Source organism: Galendromus occidentalis, unplaced genomic scaffold (genome assembly GCF_000255335.2).
Source record: "Galendromus occidentalis unplaced genomic scaffold, Mocc_1.1 scf7180000075508, whole genome shotgun sequence".
Taxonomy (NCBI): Eukaryota; Metazoa; Arthropoda; class Arachnida; order Mesostigmata; family Phytoseiidae; genus Galendromus; species Galendromus occidentalis.
In genome coordinates, this window is record NW_003803498.1 from 230,969 (window position 1) to 253,407 (window position 22,439).

Genomic DNA, 22,439 nt, shown 5'->3' on the forward strand with positions numbered 1-22,439 from the left:
AAGTTGATCGACTCCCTCTAAATGCACTGAATCTGACAAATGGGGATTCGGGTTATCGACATCCACGGCGTGGAGAATGATTGAACGAAGTTTTGTGATTTTACTTTTTCTCTGATGATGATATATATTTTATTCAAACTCAACGAATGCATTCGGATCATCGACGACAATGATCAATAATCATGATTTGAGTTCGGCGTGTCTGAGCGCGATCGGATAACACCACGGAGGAGGAGAGCAAGACCAAGGTCACACGCTTCGAATTACGAAGCTTCCGTCCTTCTCTGCGGGGTCAAATGGATCCGCTCAGTCGAGCCCATTCGCTCAACCGAACTCGTCGTTTCTTATTCCGATAATGCGTTAGTACACTCTGGTAGCAGTCTACCGCGACAGCCTGACTTATGTACAAATGAACGTCAGCAAGCGTCTTCTAGTTTCTCGACTGAATCCATCCGCGTGATTCTTTGGATTGGTGGAGGTGGGGGCGGTGGAACTACTGTAGCCGATTTGATAACTCGCGCATATTCGACACCGTCGCCCACGACGATATGATCCACGCTCACGGTTTCCAGATCGGTGACGTTTGCGTACACCGCGCTACTGATCGGAGTCTGCGGGACCGCGCATGCCCTCCCTGTAAATGCGAGACAATAATGGAAATAGAACTCTCGAATTCATCGCCCGTTTTGGAGGAACAGTCTCAGAAATGTATTGGGGTTGGGACCTCCGGATGAACTCACCGAAAAGAATCGCCTGATCTGGGCTCTCCGCGTTCCCGTTGCTAAGTTTCTTGCAGCCCTCGCAATTCTCGTCCTGTGGCACCTGAGCGAAAAAAAACATTCCTCAGTTAGAAGAATCGCGCATTCCTGAGTCCGCAGCTCCGAGAAGAAGCCCTGTTATCGGGTGGACGGAACCGATGCGATCGTCCGCAGCCCAGACTTCTGAAGTTCCGGGCAGCCAACAGAAGAAGCCGCTCTCATTCGATTTGAGGGTTTACCTTTTCGCAAACGTTGCTTTTTGGTAAGTGAATATCTTCAGCGGTTTGCACGGGTGAGGAAGCCGCTTTCATCTGTTTACGCTTCTCCCCGGCCAACTTCATGAAGCTCGCCAAACGCTCGAAGATCTTCCGAACATCCGGAGCATCGAAGGAGAAAAGTCCTGCGGGAAGAATTATACTCTTGTCTTCATGGGAACTGGCATGAACATCTCTGATGTTCCCAGGGAAGCGCCCGGAGGATAATCGGATCGAGGAGCATTCACCGAGATGGAAACTTGTCCTAATGGCGATCGTACTTTCCGAGAAAGCCGAAGGATATGAATCGAAATGAACGAACCTTCTCCCGAGAGACACTTGCGGCCGGCTTCGAAGCTGAAGAAACCATTGACGATACCGTAGCGCCGTATAAATGGATAATGCCATTCGTAGATCGTTTTGTCGGCTTGATCGTCGTTCACGTAGAAATTGTTCAAGTCTCCGAACTTGAGAATCATCGAATCAGGCGTCAGAACTATGACGTAGTTCAGCTCAGAGGGATCCAAGCCACACTTCTCCGACGCGGGGGTGCTGATCAACTTGACAGGGAACGTGTCCTCGACCGCTCCGTAGAGATCATTTTCCTTGACTGAGTAGCCATTCGATTTAGTTCCGTTGTTGTTCATGTTGACGATGCTCTGTTTCTCGGGGAAGCAAACTTTCCGTAGCTTTTCGATCCACTCCGAAAGTTCCTTCGTATTTTCCGTGCGCAACTGCAAGGTGCGCTTCTCTGTGGTGATCTGAGGACAAATCGAATTTACGGTGAGTCACTTTGAGCGAAGATACCGGACGCATGACTCCCCATCTTCATCTTCGCGGTGACGGAAGATACGCGATATGAATGGTGACTCCCACGACGTCGAACCCACGGGTGACTACTGTTGTGTTTTGTCAAGGCGCTCATTTGAAGGAACGCGTCATGCTCTTCGAACAACGGGAGGCGGAAATCATTCATCGTTGCGGAATTTCTTGGATTTGAGCCGGGTTTCGCGTACCAATATGCTTTTCCGTCTGGAATCATGGGATGCAAGAACTCTCCGGGAGGAAGTTGTTTCAATTCAACACTCGGGGATCACGCTGCGATTACTTGACGGTAGGATTCGTGTATACGCGCTACAGCCTTGCTGAGTATCTCACAGAGGAACAGCCTTACTGAGGGAAGGGAGAGTTATCGATCCATTTAAGGGGAAAAGGATATTGGAGCTTTGTCGACCGCATTTCCGAGAACAAAGTCAGCTTTCGAGCCACGTCATCCTTTCGGGAAGGCCGAAAAAATTATTTACGTCTAAGCTCATTGCGCGGCATCGCTAGTTTGGGCGGATTACGCCCTTCGTACCACGCGTATGATGCAACATCATCGCGATCTCTCAACAGGCTCCCGATTGTTGGAGGGGGATAAAACGCCGTTAAGCAATCCGAATTCGCGGATTCGCCCGGCTTTTTTTTGAGACAAGCGTCGCTAGTCCGAGTCTTCGCTTGAGGAAAGAAAGAGAGATAGCGAACGAAGAATGGCAGGCAAGCTATCGACGCAGTCGTTCAGATTTGTCGAAAGATTATAGAACTCACCTCGAAGAGATTAGTTTCTTTGTTGTTTTTTGGCATTGTGTGAATTTTCACTGCATCCTCAAGCACCAGGATTTTTCCGCTATTGCCTTTGGCAAGCTGCTCCTCGCTGTCGAACAACTCGAGCCGACGGACACCTTGTGGACTTGTGTCAAACAGAACACAGAACTTACGATTCCATGATTTCTGAAAATGAAAAACTGAATGAGGACTCTTGAAAGGAGGCGATAACGCATACCCTCTTAAAACATCAAAGTTGTCCCTGATGACTGTCTCTCCGGGCAGCCTTGAACCCGTTTCCTAATTCCTAAGCCTGTCGATTTCCCCCAATCTTTGAAGCTTGCAGGAGGATTTTCGGAACATGAACAGCTGCAGGACGTCGATATTCTGCGACTTTCTATCTCAACGATCGTATATTGGCAGTGATTGCTTCAGACTAGCGATGAGCTTTCACCACTAGAGCCGATCTATTCCTCAGCTAGATCACAGATTACAATACACTATCGTGCATGAAGATAAGCCGATAGGTTCACGCTGGGAACATTGAACTCTGCGCCACTCTCCTGAATCTGACGATGTCGGCGAATTTCTATCGCCTAGCAAACTAGACGGTAAACAGAAAACGTTCGGGCCCAGATCCTTGAACAGCTTTTCAGAACTTCCGATAACGGAATAATGAGATAAGAGCATGAACGCATCCCCTCTGGATAAAAATCAAACGTTATCGGCGCATTGGTGATGAAATTAATCTGCGGACTAACGCCGTGGGAACGTTCTCACGCAGCCCCTGGCGACGGAATCGTGTCACCATACGATGGCTCCAAACTAAATCCTTCCCTCATCGAAATTATTCGACCGACTACGGAAACGGGAAATTATTTCTGGAGGCGAAGGAGTCACAGGTCAAGGATTCTCCGCGGGATCACGAGAAACTCCTCGACCGACCTGCCATACCTGCACTGAGAGGTCTGGACCGCGGAACCATTTTGGAAGCAACTTATATTTCTTCATGATTTGAATGAATATAACTTGAATGAATATAAGTCATTGCTAGCGATCCATGTGGATGGATCGATGGATTTCTCGGACGACTCCGACAGATGGCTTTTGACGGAACGTGCACGCGGCCTGCATCGCCAACGGAGAAGTCAATCAATTAACAGCTCCCGATATTCGGAGCGTCCGTTAGCGTGATCGCGATTCATCAAACACGCTCGATGTGTGGCTAGCAATCAGGGATGACGGACAGGAACGCGAAAAAATCTGATCTACATCAAATGTTCTGCTGCTCCGCCGACGGACCGGCATGATGTACAGCAGAATTCGACTGATTCGATCGCTTATCAGGCCTTGTAGGAGCTCGACGATCGACTATCGGTTTCCATCGAAACTCGATGTTTTATCGTGTGGGTCGTAGCGCGAATTCCTCATGGCCGTGAGTCCGATTCCCATTGAGAGCGATTAGCGTTTGAGAGCAGGACTGCATTCTTGCCGAGATCCAAGTGCGGCCAGGAGCTCGTTCAAGAGAAAGGCTCCGGAGCAAAATCACGGAGCGGCGTAGATATGAACGGAGCTGAGTGGGAAGGGTGATAGGTGATAGGCACATCGCAACATGAATGAACCTGATCCGACTGATCATAGGGAAGCTCTAGCCCCGCCTGCAGGAGGTCGATTGCGGATTCTGAATCGGGAATTCGACGCGATCCTCGCCTCGCGCAGCTTCTGATCAGACTTAAGTAATCTGATCGGACAGATTGGACGCAAATAATCTTCTTAATTCTCAATTTTTCACACTCCGCTTGATCCTCGATTCCAGATAATCGCCCGCAAGGTGCTGTCGTCATCAACGACGAGCTTTCTCCCTTGCGGGGATACGGCTCGACATCGGGGAAGCTCATCTCGCCCTATTATTGGGGCTATTCCTCCCTCTCTACCTGTAGCTCCAATGGGTCATTCGCAAGCATTTCGGGGTTTTTCAGAGTTTGGTTGCGAAGGTGTCTCTAGAATATCAATCAGCCCTGATTAGGGAAGAGATTCCCCGAGTCGACCACGGTTCTTCGGTTCCGTCAGGAGGCAGTCGTCGCTTCCTTATCGATGAAAAATTGTTTGCCTTCCTCAGATAGAACTGACCGATCTGGCTCGATTTCTGCGAGCTCGTGTTACCGAAATTCGGTCGGACAAAAGAATCAACGAGAAGAATACAATCGTAACGAACGGTCAGTCTGAAATACAATACTTCAACAATGCGAGCAACAGTCAGGCGCGATGAGATTTGGGTTTGGGGAACTGAAGCTCTTGATACTTTTCCTCCATCCATCTAATTGTAGCGCGCTCAAGTTCGATCAGCTCGGCGGAGCTTGATAGAAGCCAGAGGCGGTTTTCGCTCCACTGGATCGATAATTAAAAATTCCAGCTCGAAGCCAGCCGCCTCGCAGAGCCGCAACGGACACGACTTTCCGGGGCAGCGTGCAGTGAATTTGTTTGTTTTGTCAATAATTCGGAGGTGGCAGAATCGCGACTGGTTCGAAAAATTCGTAATCGTGCGGTGCATGCTCTGAAATCGGCGCCGACCGACGTGCATGGGACCGGTATATCGGGGAACAAGCTTCTGGGGAGGGCGACTTCGTCGTACCGTTCTCCCGCTGATCTTGTTCCTCTACACAAGCCTGCCCAACATTCTCCCTTCCCAAGCCCTCCAAAACCGGCAACAGCGGTCATATTACCGTACGCATTTCTATTACTCTGCTCCTGCTAGCTCTCCGAAGCCCCCCGTCGAGAGGGCGATGAATAATGATCCAACTCGAGAAGCTAACCATCTCGCTCAGAAAAACGTTCCATACGTTCGTGAAATCATCAGAAAATACGTATCCGCGGAAGTGTCGCGTAGACGCCGCTCTTCCCACGAGCCACGCCGTCGCATAAGCCGTCGCGAATAAGTGAAAATATGATTTCCATCGGGACACAGTAGAGTTCGTCAGGATCCCGTCGAGTGATGGGAACAAATAGCGATCATGAAAAAAGTATTTCGAGAGTATTCCGATTTTCCCGCGCGACTGGAATGGTCGAATTATATGTAGACTGGTCGTCGTCGTTCGGGCAGTGAACGCTAGTGGCCTGTGTGATTGATCGAATACGTGTCAAACATCCGAGCCGATTTGATCATGAAACGAACGACGATGATTCGTATCCAGTGGACGTTTCGCAGCCGTGGATTGAGCTTTCAAAATGCGAGCCCGCCGCTGTATATCCAGACGGAATGAGAGCCGTCATGATCACCGTCACTCGTCGAATACCGTCAGTCAACACTCTTTTCGAAGACAGTTTCAGAGCCACTCGTGGGCGTTTAGGCTTCTGATTCATACCAGAAGTCGGACAGACGGACCGACGAACGTCGAAAGTTTCCTCCGGAACGCTGCAGCCTACAGCAAGCGCAGTGTAGGTTCTCGGAGTGACGTCTCCTTCCACTGGCTTTCAATTCTTCGTCTTCGGGCTTCTTCGAAATCGAAGACAGCAGGCGTACCGTTGTACGGGGTGAAACAATCTCCTCGGGCTTTCGATCGCGACCCGGGTCAGGTCGGGTGTGAGGACCGATAGAGAAACTGCAAACATTCCGCACCGACCGCGAACACGGGGGCTTGCCGTAACGGATCAGGACGATTCATCCGAAAGCTTCGAGATAGACCAAATATCATCCACGCTGATGCAGCAAACGGGACTGCCACTCCTTAGCTTTGGATTACACAACTAAACAAGCGGAATGCCGGCGAGGAAAACAGACGAGCGAATAGTTGGACGATCGAATCGATGCACTGGCTGATGGACAGGAGGTAGAGCGCCGCGTCTTGTTCGAGTTCTGATGGCGACGATCGGCACGCGTGAACGTGAACGCAGCTCGATCTCTCGCGCTGATTTCTACGTACGGGACTCTTCCGCGCTAGTGAGCGCAGCGAGCGGCGGTCCTCATTCCACTTTTTTCTCCTCTTAGCCAGTCTGCTTGAGCCAAGTAGCGAGAGGCCCCCTATTGAGGTCTATCGGCGTCGTCGTCGCCGCCGTCTTCGAAATCGGCATGGAGTCATCAACACCTCACCCGACGTGACACTCGAGACACCGAAACGTTGACACCACTTCCGAACACCGCTAATGGCACCGTTTCTGCATGTCCCGCTGAATATTCGAATCCGCGAGAATCCGACATTTTCCAGCTAGTCAGCAGAGGACTTCGGTCAGATTGAATAGTGAGTCTTCAGTCTACCCCGCGTTATTCAGTCTTCGGATAACATGGCGTACTACCCGATCTAGATCCGCTCACTGCATGGGGAAGCATTCGAGAAGTCACCGGAAGGTTCCGTAAACAAAGAGCGATTCGGGCGTAGATTTACGTAGAACCACGTAATCGTGTAAGCACATAATAATTCTCCGCTAAACATGGGTGCTGTCTCATCCATTCTGGGAAATCCGTCGGATGCGATGAATTTCGGAAGAGGAAGTCAGGGATCGATTCGTTCGGATTGGATGGAAACAAAATAGGGAATATGACTTCCCAGATAGAAACTCGTCGAAACACGCGACATCACCTCTTCGAAAATATGAGAGAGGAATTTCTTGAATAGAACGCCTCCGGCAAAATCTTAGAAGCGGGAAACTTGACGTTATAATCGAGCGAGCGGCCGCGAAGTTCGCAATGTCTCGGGGAAGAGCGAGTTGATATACTATATGGGGGGTGAACATTTCAGTCCGGGGAAATCATGGCTCTCATGGTAGAAAAGTAGGAAGGCCTAGCGGTCTTCAGGGGTAGGAAACTCTCCATTTTGAAACGAAATCCTTATTTATAATATCGTCAGCTGGCTCTCAATAGCAGCCGATGAATGATTCACAGGCGAGTTCCTTCAATGGGAGTCATTTCAGCATTGTTTCAAGGCGATGATTGATCGACTGCGGATACGGCGTGAACATATTGAAAGCTAACTGCTTCAGATCAGGACGAAATACTTCGGCCCCGGATTTTCGGTCCAAAAGACACTCGGTCGGAGAATTTCGAATGATTTCGATGCAGGGAATCTCTTTTTCAATATTCGTTGCCGTATCTGCAGAGACCAGGTTCCATTCTGCCCCTGGCTCACTTCTGGAGTCGGGAGAGAGTCGGGGGCGAATGGTGTAGAATGTAGAATGTTTGTTGCACCGCGCCGTAGCGGCGACGTGACTTTGAGATCAACTAGCCGCGGGACGAGCGTGAAACTGGCGACTGTGGCACCATTTAACAAACAAACTTCACGGGGGAAGAAGTATCGGCTGTCAGAGGCAGCTGAGTGCTGGTGAGAACGCCCAGTTCATTCGACGGCGTATTATTTGAGAGGCAGACTGGCAGCCGATTCTGACCGACGTGTGAGTGGACGTTCTGTCTGCTTTGCTGCTCGGATTGCTTCAAGATTCTCTTGGTTCCGTCTAGTTACTGGGGCGAATCTTAGAAGCGCACACCTGTGAGCGGGGCGCCGAAACTGACCGTTCTTCGATATGCAAACACAGAAAGACCAGACTTCATTCAGATCGCTGGGCCTCCCTCCCACCAAAATTCTTCGACAGCGGCACAGCGGAATGTACCGTCCTTGTAGCGGTCGTCCGCTTATCTAAAAGTGAATGAGGAGCAGCGTCTGCATTTCGATCGAATTCCTATCGTTTCTCGTCTTCGACGAGGCTGAAGCCTATGTTCAAGCAAACGGATGCCGAAGAACATATTGAATTGTTCAAGGAGACCCGGGCACCGATGCAGTGTTCTCTGCTTCTGGAGAATCAGTTCTTCATTAGCTAGGCAATGGAAGTAGATTGCGGTCGCTACGACCGTCGGGAAAACTGCGGCGATAGTTCTGATCGTGTGTGTAATTGTGTCACTGATGATGACGCGAGGATGATTCTTCCGATGATGGAAGAGGTATCGATGGCTGAGCGTGCTTTGGAGTGGCTCCATGCGTCAGGTCCCGCACCTTCGACTGCGCGTCAGAAAGCTTTTTTCTATTCTGAAAGCTGGTCGTCCGGTGGCGGCAGAAGTCGTGACCGATTCCCCGTTAGCACATCCTTGACCAAATTTAAGAGCTCCTAAGCCGAAAGCAGGAGCCTTGATCAGCGAAGATGCGAAAATATTTTCAAATCGTATAACGTGAAAATATCGTTCCTGTCACAGTCTCCGTTTTTGCCGCAGCCGCGCTAATGGCGTCGAAGCGCGAGACGAGCGTGGAAAAATCTTCGCCACGTTTGTGAGCGCTTGTGATGAACGAGGGTACCGCGAAGAAAAGCCAACCGAACGAGGCATCTCATGAATTATAGGGTTGACAGCGGGCTAAACACTTTGTTTTTACTCCGCGTTTGTCGAACGTAACTCTGTAGCAATCGAGTGCTCTTCGAGTATCGACAAGACCGGGTGAACTTCGCTGCTACTTCTTCCGCCGCATTGTGGGCTATGTTTGAGTCATTGTCGTCATCAACAATGACAACTACAACGACCACCGCCGTGGTAGACGTTAGCCCGCGTAACCAAAAACTCCATACCGACCTTGTCGGGCGACGTTGAGAATGAAATTCAAGCCGTGAGGAAAAGAGATCCCGACGCGATAGGAACGTAGAGTTTCGCGGAATAAAAATTCAAAATTCTTTTCACGCGACGACACCGCGGGCTCATTGTTTTCGGGTGCGTAGCCAGTGAGGAAAAGTTGAGCTCGAGTGCCGCCGTCGACGCTGACTTCGATAGTTCACGCCTAATCGAAAGCGGGTGCAGAGGTCCTTCGTCCGAAAACGAAATCTACAATCTTCAAAGTCTGTTTGTCTTCGGCAAGCGAGAAAAACCACGCTAGTTTACGATGGAACCATCGTCTCGTTGACAACACCGTACGTCGGAGCCGGGTGTTGAAAGCGAGCGATAAGCGTCAGTCGATCGGCGCCGCGTCGTCCATCGAACGCTTCGAAATCGCCCATCTTCGTTTAATACCGCGTTCAATGCAGTTCGACTGCAACGCGTCCTTCCGGTGGATCCGCTGTCCAAGCTGCCGTCGCGCTCGTTTCAAATCAGCCGCAGAGCCGCAGATAAAGAACAAACGGACGTAACTTTCCGAGTCCATGTTGTGCGATGCCTGTTTTTCCTCCGACTTTTGGGTGTACCGCGCGAATATACGACGTGGCGTCTCGGATGGCGCAAACGAAGTCCGCGTTTTGTCTCGTTAGATAACACCTATCCCGCGATTACTCTCCCTGACTTACGTCGGTCGTCGCGAGTTCCCTCGCTCGGTCCCGACCAACAGTCGAATCCGGTGACAATGGTGCCGAGCGGAACTCTCTTGAGTGCTGCACCCATTCCGCGCTGAGGGATAGCAACGATGGTGAAGATAGATGGACAGCAGAAATTAAAGGCGAAAAACAAGAAGGCTCTCTCATCGCCGGCGTGTCCCGCTGGGACGTGGACGCTGTCGAAAATATCGCGATCACGTCTCGCTTCCAAACCAGCCAGAAAACGACTCAGTCAGTCAGTCAGACTGACGACTAGTCGAGCTCTTAGGTCTTCGTTGTGTGTGTGGAGACGTGATTCAGCTGACGACGGCTGGCGTTTCCCCGCTCAGGTCTTCTGCGGCTTGCCGAAGGAGCAGATTCGCGCGAGCCAAGGGCCAGTCAGTCGGCAGTCTGTTAGTCAGTCAGTCAGCTCCAAGTCTGCGGAGTAATAACCGACGATGACACAGAAAGATCACATACAAACGTACGGTTGATGCGCATCTACCAGATCTGATTTTTCTGTCCCCTAATCCGGGGATCCTCCCGAGACAGAGGTACAGCTTGCGTGCATGATATCAACTGATTTCTCTCGGAATTCTCCTGGGGACTATCCATCCGCAGAAGTAACGGTGCCCCATTTTGCCGTTCCGTGCGTTTTCAGCCTTCCAGGTCGGCTCCGATTTCCGCGAGCCATCTTTCATCTGTATCTCTGTGGTACCGTTTTCCGGAGAGCTATCGATCCGATCCTCGGAAATTCCCACCCAAGTATAAGGAACGCCGATTGACGTTTCCGGAGCATTATGGCAGCTCAAGGCACTCGGGAATACGAATCGCCTGCCCCACAGATATGAGCGTGGATCTTCTTTGCCCCCAGACAAAGAGACCAAGCGGATCCCAGACTGAAATCCCAAGGGAACGAAGAATCCATCGCCGGAAAAAGAGTTCTGAACGAACCGAGTATTCTCTCCCCCTGGCTCGGAGATTGGTGGCGTCTGGATCACCTGACGACGCTGAGTGGGGTAGGTCGTGCCGCTACTGGGTCCGCCGCCAGCAGGCAAGAGGATGCGGCCTTCTGTGTGAGTTTTCCGTCGTTTACATGGTAGACCCGGTGTATTTCGTTTCGGGGATGGGATGATCGCTCAAGGACCAAGTGATTCTCCAACAGACCCAACGCCAGAGTCTTCCTCACTTCCATTCGACTTAATTTTCTTTCAGTCGTCGGTGAATTGTCACTTCATCCATGTCTGGACACCGCCATCTTGTACCAGTCCCCGCACGCGTGAATATGTTTCCCGGTTCTTCTGCTGGTATTCGCCCGTTTTCTGTCTCCCGTGACACGACACATTAAGGTTCAGCCGCGGCCCGCCGAAACAAGCAGCGTGCAGTTCTTTTATTGCAAACGACGACTACGACACCAGAGTGATCTGCAAGCCGACGACGACCGACAACTTCCAGTCCAACGAACTCTTCGATCATCACACGAGACTCGGCGTCTCGGGACTCGACATTCTGCCAGTCAGGGGGAATTATTGCTGTCAGAATAGCCAAACGGAGTCGCTGATGATCTAGTTCGGAAGTTTCCGGAGGCTTTCCACAGGAGCATTTCGGGAAAATTGCCATGAGAGTTCCTCCCTCAGGATTTTGAAGCCGATTGCGCTATTCTCATTCGTCGCGTCACGATTGTCTTGAGTAAACAACGGTAAATATCCTAATTTTTCCACCGAGAGCCGAAAACGCAGCTCACAAGCGCTCGGAGTCGCAACGTAAGGAGCTCAATTGTTCGGAATCAGTGTCAACCAGACACCGTGTGCAGGCGCTGAGCTACGACGGTCGACGCTGACTGAATTAGCCAGTCCGAGAATCGCTGACGGCTGTTGACCAAAAGCCGACCGCTGCGGAACCCTCGGTATAGTTTAATTGGCCGCGAGTCAACTTCGCTGCCACGGTGTCTCGCCAAATGCTCCGACGTTGAGAAAGTTCTTCGCATTGCTCGCTAGCTCGGACGATACGACATCTGACCGCCCAAGGAGGAAGACCGACCTGTTCCCCTCACGACCGATAGGAAGGCCGGGAGAGATTACACAAGGGAATTTCCCGCATCAATGTAGATCTTCGAAATTCGGCGTGAGACCTTCGCTCTGGGGAGCTCTCCAACAGCTGCTTGGGCTCAGAAGCCGGTCCGATATTCGATGATTCCGAGTAGGATTCCTTGCAGCATGGAGAGACGTTTTCCACGCAGGTCCTGAAGGCGATGGATTGACTCTGTCTTGAAATAAAATCGAAGGATTACTTCTCCCCCGAGTTTCCTCCTTTTCTCACGGATATAATTTCAGGCCCAGATAAGGTTGAGATCATCCATGGATGCAAAACAGGTCAACATCCGGAAAGGTCATCTTCGCGAGAAAGACGCAGGGAACTCTCATTTTGAAACGCTGGGCCTCTGTTCGGGGAAGAGCCGAAAATGGAATCGAAAGTGCCCACGCCTGTGGCCTGTTGTCTGTCCGATGGGCCGAACGACCGGTTCGTTGGTCAGTTAATCAGGAAGACAATTGTTCGCCTGGTCGGTCGCTCTCAATTAGTCGATGCTCGGCGCGACCAGTGTTCAATACCGCTTGACCGAAAAAAATCCCGCGCATCCCGAGCTCGGGAGTTCCGCAGATTTATTTCTGCTTGCCTTCGCTGTCCCATCTCGCAAATGACTCGCGTCTGATGGAGTAGCCGATTTTTGGAGCAGTGGAGCACATCAATCGATTGCAACGCGCCAAGGTTCGAAAATCGAGAAATTGCTGCGTCAGTGTCCAGGTCGGAGGAAGATTTTTTCGTTTTTTTGGTCTTTCGACAAGATTGCACATTCCGGAAAGCGTCTTGTTCCAGTCAGGAAGTAGTTCGAACCACGGAGTCCGCTGGAGTCCATCTCTTCACGGTATCCGAATGTCTCTGCTCCTTAATGAGCTCTCTAGTGAACCCGCTCCGTTCCGCTTGGTCCAGAGTGAAATATTGCGAAATTTCATCTCGAATTGGAGAGAAAGGTTCTAGCTCCCCATCGTCGGTGGAAGGTTAACCGCTGATGGCAGTTGGTGAGCATATTGTCTGATTTTCGCGGACAAGAAGCGCCCGAGACTGGGACAATGACGTCGAATTCGGCGTTTGGTTCAGCCCGACCGATGAATGACACCGTTCTGTTTTCAAATGAGATTTTCCAAGGGGTACCGGACGTTCGGCACCGATTGCTCAACGCGAAACCAATTAACATTCGCGTCATAAATAAATAAATAAAGGAATTCCGTCCAACGGCAAGTCGAGCGACAAATTTCAATTCAGCCGACAGTGGTTTCACAGTCTTTCGTCTCGGCCGATATAACGTATTTTCCTCGTGTTTATTTATTGATCCCTCTGCGGCCATTTGGAGAGATTTGCTTCGTAAGAAAACGACTTCCTCTCAATCTTTCATCGTTGTATTAAATAAATAATACCTTAAGGCAGGCAGCTGCCGATATAGGTCGCGGTGAAGCACGACGAGCAACGTTGGCTCATCGCTAATGACCAAGTCGAAGCAAGAAGTTTCGCCAGGATCCGCATTTACTTATACCCTAAAAGAATGATCGAAACACATTTTAAAAGGGAAAGGGGATTAATATTCTGGGCGGTTCGAATTATAGATTCAGCAGTTTCTCGATCGGGCAGTTAAGAAAATGATTTCGGGCAGAAATTTCACAACTTCGGCAGTTTTATTACTTAGGACTAGCAGTCTTTTTTTCAATTCGTACAAGTTTATTTTACAAAGCTGGCAGTTATTCACGAGGAGTCGGGCAGTCTTCGACAACGAGACTGGCAGTTAGATATGCAAGGAGAGAAGCTCATACTTCTTCTACCCTAGTCGACGAGGAGAGCGCGAGTTGCCCTCTTCGATCTACCTGGCTTCCGTTTCTGACCCAGAGGAATCTGCTTAGCTTCGGGTGGCGGGCGGACTAGCTGCCGACGAATAGCCATACCAAGAGCGTGCTTGCATTTGTATTCCTTGAGAAAGCATGGACAGGAGCAGCGCGCCTCCTTCCACTCCTCACCTGTCATTCTAACGACCCAGGCCGAGGAAGCATGCCTCTGGAAGTTGTCGAAACTCCCCCATTCGCTCTCTCTGGCGGGGAATTCAGAGTCGAAACCCCTCCCCTAACGCACAAACTACCGCTGATCCAATAAGGAAGACTGCCACTCGAATAAAGCTGCCTGCTCCCTCCTTGGAGAAGCAGCACAAAGCGAGTTAGAGTCTGCCCCTGCTTAAAGAGAACTGCCCTTCTTCTAATCATCGCCGCCGATTCTATACTGCCGCTTGGAAAGCTGCCAAGTCTATAAATTAGTTGGCAAGTCGGTTAAATAACTGCTGATCGATATCAGAAGATCAGCCGAAATATTTGAAAAAATCTGCCGGTTAAAATACAAGCCAAAGGGAAAACCGCCTCGGAAATCGGATCAGAGAGATCGGCTGTCGTTTGTGTGTTAAGCGTGGGATCTCTACAATCGGAAGAAGAGATAAGGCTGGTGATGACCTCCCACCGCCGCGCCTCAGCCGGCGAGAGTCGAGTTGAGCTTCATGGGGATGTGTCAAATGGGGGATGTACAAATCCGTGTATGTATACCCGGGGACTCCATTCGGTTTTCGGTGACATTGGCGCAGCACTCGTCTGCAGCTTCTTAGGCACGCACTTTAGACCTATCCTCATCGGAACCGAGGTCCGCTGCTAATCCAAATCGAATGCAGAACTCATCCCTGCGCTCATTGCTGTTATCACAGCGAACACAACGACGACGTCCGCCGATACGGGCACAAGTCGTGAGACACAACATCTGATTCGGTGGTAATTGCGTTCATTCCACCGTTTGGTCAAACATTAAAGGGGTAAATGTGATCAACACGCTCGGTCCGATTGACGACCGACAGTACAGATAGGCCGGTTCATTATCTCCAGCAGATTGACCGTTTAGCGAGACTGAAAAGTCAAGACGCCCCCCCCAATACCGCTAAGAAACTTCCGGAATGATATCTGCATGCGCAGAACGAGCCGCATTCGTCGCCGCTTCAGAAACCATCGCCTCGAATCTGCTGAATCCACTCGTTTGCCCTTCGTGACGATTTTCTCATTTTTTCCCTTCTTCGATAAAGCACGATCTCATGGATGAAGAGGTTCGAAGTCCATCTCTCCGAGGGAACCCCCCATTATCGAATGTCGCTCTCGCCTCAGCTCGATGCGAGCGGGGAACGCTTGGCGGAACACTGTCATAACTTGGGAGGTTCTCAGTCAGAGCTTGAGAACTTCTCGTCCCCGTGAATTCGTCAGAGTTGAAACAAAAAAAACGCTCCCTGATCTGAAGTGGCGTGTCGCAGACGATGGTCGCGTCTCGCCCCGGAGCTAAAACGTCTCATAAACATGGTTCTCATGACTCTGAACGAACGAATGACTGACTGCCTGCCTGCCTGTCAGTGCTCCGGCTCGCGTTGGTTCATTCAGTCCGGACTACTGCGGTCTGTGACCTGAAAGGGTCTGACAAGTGAAAGCAGCTCAGTCAGCTCTGACATCTCCCAACCTGCGTGAGACCCTTTGCTTCGAAGTGAGAGTGCTTGTGTTCCCGTCTTCTTCCTGCTCATCCGTCCGCCCGTCCGTCCTTCCGACCGTCCACCTGTCCATTAGTCTTTTCTGTCTGTGTGTGTTTTCAAAAGTGGCGATGACTGCGCGTCTTGATAACAGAGCTCGCAATCATTCTAGCCGGGCATTCTTACAATGAGCAGAACAGGGGGTTTGTTCCCCCGTACCTGATAGCTTTGATGCATCGCTGCTTCGTTTGCAGATTCTCGGACGTCAGAGATTTTGTTCGAGGAACCTGCGAGCGCCGAACGCCACCGCGCAAGGATACCTAAAGTCAAAAGCCGGCGTACAAGCTCTTCCCACGTGATCGTTACCGCTTCTGAAAGGGCATGCCTCCGATTAGTGGATTGCCGTGACTGAACGCGGGCACGCACGCACGCATGCACACCGATAAAAGTTGATACAATCGACGTCCCTCGTTTCGAGAACCGAGTTCTCGCAGAGGAGTCGACGACAATGCATTGTAGTGAGGCCCTGTACGCGTATTTTTATCAGTCGATATGAGACAGCTGCCGCTCCGACCGAAAAGCAGGCTTTCTGCTCGGCCGGCCGGCCGACCGACCGATCCGCGGACGCTTTCGGGAAGCTGTTTCTGGTTGTTGCCTTCCGTAGGTTTTCTGTTTGTCGACGTCGGCCGTAGCCTCGGTAACCTACTCGCTGTAACAGGTGCATCGTCATCGCGGGAAACGAAGCGTGTTGTGAGCAGGTTTTTTCTCTTTCGTTCTCTTTAGGCTCCTGGGAAGCCGCCACCGTGTTGTCTCGGTCGTCGTTGTCGCATTAGCAGAAAAACCGCTGCCGCCGATGTGGCGAGACTTTCTGGTCCGACAACCGCTTCTTGCCCTTGACTTCGGATGCCTCTTGTTCACGCATCGAGCTACATTGAACCGCAGACACACAGTCTTTGAATGACCTTCGGCCGCCCGGCTGGTCGATCTGACACGGTCGACTTCGGCGGGACTTGTGTAGAAAACCCGTCGCACGTAATTTCTGTTGACGTCATCAATTAACATTCCTCAACCTCTGGCCCCGTTTTTGAACGTACTATGTCAGTCATCGTAGCGGCCCACGCTCGAGTATCCCTCGTCTTCTATGGTTTTCTGGAGAGGCAGAGAGGAAATGAAAAAGGGAACTGAATGAACGTAAACAACCCACGGCTCGTCAAATCGTTGTTTCAGTTTCGCTTCTCTCTCCGCGTTCACGAGGTTCCCGGATGGAAGCGATCATCATCATGCACCAATACTTTGACTGCTTGCCAGACGTCTCTGATGCGCGTGACGTTTCCGGAGAGTTTCATCGAGCAGATCGAAGTGACGACATGTCCATTCCATGTAAGAACAACAACAATAACAAGAACATTTCATGGTGGATTCCGAGAAAAAACGGCGAGCACTCGAGTGCTGCATCGATTCAGCAGTTCCAGTCCACGATCTGGGCTTGTAGCGACGGCAAAACTTCCGAAATATCTGAGTTTTTCATGCTTGTTCCGAATTTCTTTCTTTTTATTCTTTGTCTCCACGGATCGTTCGCTTCGGATGCCAAGATTCAGGCCGAAAACACATGAATGGAAAAACTAGGGAACGATTTCAATCGGGCGACAGTCAACGCGGAGCTACTGTGAATAATAATGAACCTGGGATCAATGAAGAGTCACGACGTTGGATGATTTTGATCGGGGTTGATAAGGTTTTGAGAGCTTGATCGATTGATGTTATGGAGAGCTAATTAGACTTGAGGTCAAACCTTGACTCGAGGCCACGACCGCTGTGGATGGTACTGAACCGCACGAACCGTAACCACCGATATCGAAACCGGTGGAACGTCGGAAAATTAAGCTCAGCTGGATGGTCAATCGGCTCACGGGGATGCCACCACCGTGGGAATCCAGCAATCGGCGGAGTATGCCGAGAACGGAGAGTTTTTCTACACGTGTGAGGAATGATATGGGATTGATTGCGAGAATTTGTTCACGGAGAAATGTTTTTGGTCGCGGCGGAGGAGGACTGCTTCCCCCAATCGTCTGACTCGGCGATTTCCATTCCTGCGATAACGACTGATTCACAACCGAAATATGAATTCGGAATATATTCATGTTTGTCGGAGATTCCCATCGGATGAGAAGGGGGAAAAGCGGGAAAATCCATTCACGAGTTGCCCCTCCACATATGCGAAACCGAATTGTCGGACCGGGAATCATGCGGCTCACATCGGCACCAGGAGGTTTTGGGTAAACGTAAAAAGTTGCGAACTTCCTCGGCGAAATCCAGCATCGAGTCCGCGATGATTATTTAAGGCTCAGCGCTATGGACCGAACAAAGCTCCATTCGAAATGAAGTTGTAAGCGACAGCGAAACCCGAGCCTGATTGACACCAGTATCAACGCGGTGCGCTGCTTTTGCCCGAGCGTTGAGAGTCTCTGGAGACAAAACGCAAGAGCTGTCAGAATAAACGAAAGCGCGACGACCGGGAACTACCGCGGATTTGCCGAGAGCACCCGTCTTCGAGAAAATCAATGGAATGTGGTCAGTGAACGGAACTTATCTGGACGTTCTCTGCGCGATATGAAAGTCCATGAACGCATGCCAGGCTGGTGAATACCTGACCGCGTATAATTGTTCCACAGAGTAACCTGCTCGATCACGATAACAAGTTCCCGCGTTCGAGAGTCCATGACGTTTTACTCGCTCAAGCGAATGTGTCAGGCAGATACGTATGTTGGCTGAGACATCTACTCACCCTGACCAATGCCCAAGCTGGAACGAGGAGAAATCCTTTCAAAACAGCTCTTTCTTCGTTCTCCTTGTTGGCCCCTTCACCCATTCTCCTGTGCGCTCTGGGGGAGCCGTGAAGATGTTCCAATGTCTAAATGAGCAGAAACACGGATGCGGAACGATATTTATCCTTCAGTACGGTCACAGAATCACTGGGATCTAACTCTCTGTCTCACAGCGCGCCGCGACGAGCGTCGACTGAAATTTCGGTTCGCGCTACGCTGAGCCTAGAGAGAAAGGGACGACGCGACGTCGACACCGTCGCCGATCGGAGAGGAGCTCGCGCCGTGTATTTGAAAATTTCTGCTGTGGACTGCCGGCTGTGATAGCGTCTAAAATACCGGCGTAGCAAGGATTAGAGTCTTCTTTCATGAGGATCATGAAAACCTTCAGGAGATGAGGTAATCGTTGGTTTGTCTGGAGCTGGACACTATGTAGCTCTAGCTCCTAGCCTGTACACCGAGCAGAAAAACCCCAGGAGCTGTCTCTCCGACATTCGAAATGAAACACCGGAGACTGTCTGGACCTTCAATAATCGAGCTGTCTTCAGCCTGTCTTTGGATGGGGAGGCTCGAAGTGCATACATGTGACCAGAAAATGAAGAACGGACCCGACGGGATCAACTCCTAATACTTTGGGGTCTTCCACAGGATCTGGAGCATCGGATGTTTTTTTTCGAGCTCGAGATCCTCAGCTCTTGAAGCGTGAACTTGTGATCCGGATTCTACCCCCCAACTACATACTCAGCTATCTTAATGCTCGACTCGGTGCGCCCGTCTCGCTCGAAAGACGGATAATCTCCGATATCACTTCTAATGAATTATATCTATTCACGGGGAGCCACCGCTGCTTCCCCGCTCGGGGCACGCGAGAGACATCCTGAATCAAAGTGAGCAAGTGTAGTCGAACTTTTCTGCGACTTTCGCCCCCCCCCCCTTAAGCGTTAGTCAGTCCCTAGACATTGCTCATTCGTAGATGCGATGGCCGGTCTGAACCGATGGTGCTAAACCGATGCGCTAATAACTTCCCTACCGACCGGCACCAGGACCCACAGGCTCTCGATGGTGCAGTCGCAGCGTGCGAGTACACGCCGTGTCCGACGTTAGGAGGCGAAGCTTCCGCAGCTGTGTCATTCGGCCGTAAGGTGCGATACCAGCTCAGTTTTTCCTGGCCGGTTCCCCCTAATCTCCGATTTCCCACTGCGATTTGCTCCCGTCGCGTCGGTTCGACGGACGAGATCGAATACTCAAGATCAAGTTCAACAAAAATGGATTATATAAGCTCGGTTTTGAAGCAAAGTGTGATGTACTTTTAATTAATCTATATTGATTTTGAGTTCTTAAATTGCTGAGCTCGAACAATCGAGTACCCCAATGTTGTAGTCGCCGGTTCTTGAAGAATACACAAGTGGCACTTCCCTGTGACTTCCGCAGCGCCTGAGATTGATTTGACCGCACTGCTGCGGTCGGGAGCCCGAGGAAGGGAAGGAGGGGCTGGTGCTGAACGAACTCTGGTGCCTGAACGGGTCCGCCTGGCCGAAATTTGCACCGAGATAAATTCCCGCGCGAATCAGCGAAGGTTTTCCACCGAGCATTTGTGAAATGAAAGATGTTCTAGAGGGGAGCTAGAGGTAATACTGACAACAATATGGGAATCACCTCAACACACTTCACTCTCGTCAGGCACTTTGAATATGCCCAGAGGATGATCCCTGAGACCATGAGTAACCCGAAACATGTGCTTCTATAAGCTGCCCTCAGAAGCCGGGGGACCGGATGGAGGGGCCTGTAGAGCCCTCCACCGTCGTCCTCGTCATCATCGATGACGATGATTCGTTCAGCTGCCGAAACCGGGACCTCGGACTCATCATCCTGCGTCAGATCAATGATGCAGGGTTCCGGAACCTTGATCTGAGCTGGTCCCGGCTGAGCTCCGTTTTCCTCCTGCGTTTGGTCGATGAGGGTCTTCCCTCGCTTCGCTGGCCGGTCATTGTGCACCTCATCGGCCGAGCGCTTCCTCTCGGGCTGCTCTTCTCCTCCCAAAGTCCCGAGGACCGGTTTTTTTTTGGAGAGAGGAGGGAAATGCCTTGGTGCACACCTGGGACGAGTCGTCAGATCCCACCAGGTAGTGTGGGGCTCGCACCCACTCAAACCCTGAACCTCTCTGCCTGTGGGCGTCCGGGGAAAACAGGAGGAGCTATGCTTGCACCTTTGAGGGTACTTCCGGTCCGCCTGAGGCGCTCTTTCGGGAACCTCGTGACTACTTCACCTACTTGTGCGTTTTATCGACTAGATTTCGCCTTCACGTTGCGTCTCTTCTCAGCGCCGCGGAGCGTTCGGGCGTCTGCTCTCCGACACTCGGGAGTCGTCTTCTACCCTCCTTTCGTTTGAGCATGCGTCCTATGCTTCTAGCTGCTGTGCTCCACTCCTCTTCGGAGGTGAGCATCTCCTCTACCATTTCTGGGGTGCTGCGCGCAACGATACCGATCCTTTGGTGGGCAAAGGCCTCGCAGCGGAGGATCGTATGATTAGCGCGGTCGGCCTCGCCGGAGTCGCATTGGCTGCAGACGTTCGATGTTGCGAGTTTGAATCTGTGGAGGTATGCCTGGAAGTTGCCGTGATTCGTGAGGGCCTGCGTTGTGTGGTAGTCAACATCTCCGAAGGGTCTCTCGTACCACGTCTCCAGGTCCGGTATGCACTTGGATGTCCATCTTTTTTTTTTCGCGTCGCCACTGGAAGAGCCATTCTTTGATACTTTCCTCTCGGGCTTCCGCTTTGTTCCCCGTGCCCGTCACGGGGTCTCTTTCAACCAACCCGTTCGATCTCAGACCGAGTTCGTGGAGCATCTGTCTTTCCCTCGCTAACAGAGTCCCGGGCGGTGTCCTCGCCAGGAAAAGCGCGGCAGCCGCAGAAACTGTCCGATAGCACCTTGTGATTCTGATTGCCATGATCCTCTGCGTCCGAAGGACTGCTTCCCTGTGTCTCTCGGGCTCGAGAGATCTTGTGCCCCACACCGGAGAGGCGTTCAGCGCTATAGATTCAGCGACGGTGGCCAGTATCCTTCGCTGAGTTTCGGTCGCTCCGTACGTTCTCGGGAGGATCCGGCCATATTGGTGGCTGCTTTCGTGGCTTTGGCCAGCGTCGTCTTGAGGTGTTCTTTCCGGGTGAGGTTCTGCTCCAGAATGACTTCCAAATATCTGGCACAGGGACGTATTCCAATGGTGTGTCCTTCGAGGGTGACCGCGGGATCAGAATATTTTCTTCGGCGCAGGAGCATAACCGTCTCGCACTTTTGGGGGGCTAGCTGTAGGCTGTGTCTTCACATCCATCAGGATATGACGTCCAGGGAGTCTTGTGCTATGTCCTGAACTTCTGCGATCGATTCGGCGGTGACGATGAGGGCAAGATCGTCCTCACTGGCTATTGTTCTCGGCCCAGCCGGAAGTCGGAGCCATATGCGACACTTCACTGGGTCGGTCCAAGCACCGAGCCCTGACGCTTCCGCCGTCATTTGATGTCTCGCGCCATTCTCGTCTTGTATCCACCTTTCCTGCCTGTATGATACAATGATTCTGGTGAGGTAATGCGGGAAAGCTCTGTCCCGCACTTTGTCTATGACGATGTTCCAGCGGATCGAATTGAATGCATTCTTAACGACGGGGGGAATAATCATGCATCTCTTTCTTTTCGCCCGAGGTCTTCTCTGTTCCTTCTCGACGTGGTCAAAGACCATTTGCAGAGCGCTCATGGTAGACCTCCCTCCTCTGAACCCGAACTGGCTGTCTGCTAAGCCTCCGCTGTCATCCAAGAAGTCCTGCAATCGGCGGTTTATGACACTTTCGACCGCTTTCGCAGTCGTACCGAGCAGACACATTGGCCGAAAGCACCCCTTTCTGCCGGGTTTCGGGATGAGGTCCGCCAACTTCCATGCGTCGGGGAATACTCCCCTCGCCAGCATGTCATCGATAATCTTCGCGAAAATCTGTGGCCAGCGTTCGATAAATCCCTTCGTGAGCTCTGGCGGGATGCCGTCCGGGCCAGAGGCCTTCCCGGTCGCCATTCGTTCCGCCGCCTGGAGAACTTCTTCTTCGGTTATTCCCGGTATGCTCCCGTTGTCCACAACTGATTGTGTGTGTCCCCTCTCAAACGCTCCGTAGGGGGGGAAGAGCTCCCGTACGGCGGCGTC

General features: G+C 51.4%; 1 protein-coding gene across 1 annotated transcript; it reads right to left on the reverse strand.

Moving 5' to 3' along the window:
• Positions 1-89: 89 nt before the first annotated feature.
• On the reverse strand, positions 90-21,201 carry LOC100907633 (docking protein 2). The gene is made up of 7 exons (XM_029110883.1): positions 21,068-21,201; positions 20,709-20,985; positions 2,600-2,782; positions 1,335-1,773; positions 998-1,158; positions 741-822; positions 90-634 (listed from the first exon to the last, which is right to left on the reverse strand). Exons 1-7 carry the CDS (start codon positions 21,199-21,201, stop codon positions 417-419), a joined length of 1,494 nt encoding a protein of 497 aa, XP_028966716.1. The 3' UTR covers positions 90-416.
• Between the last annotated feature and the right edge of the window lie 1,238 nt (positions 21,202-22,439).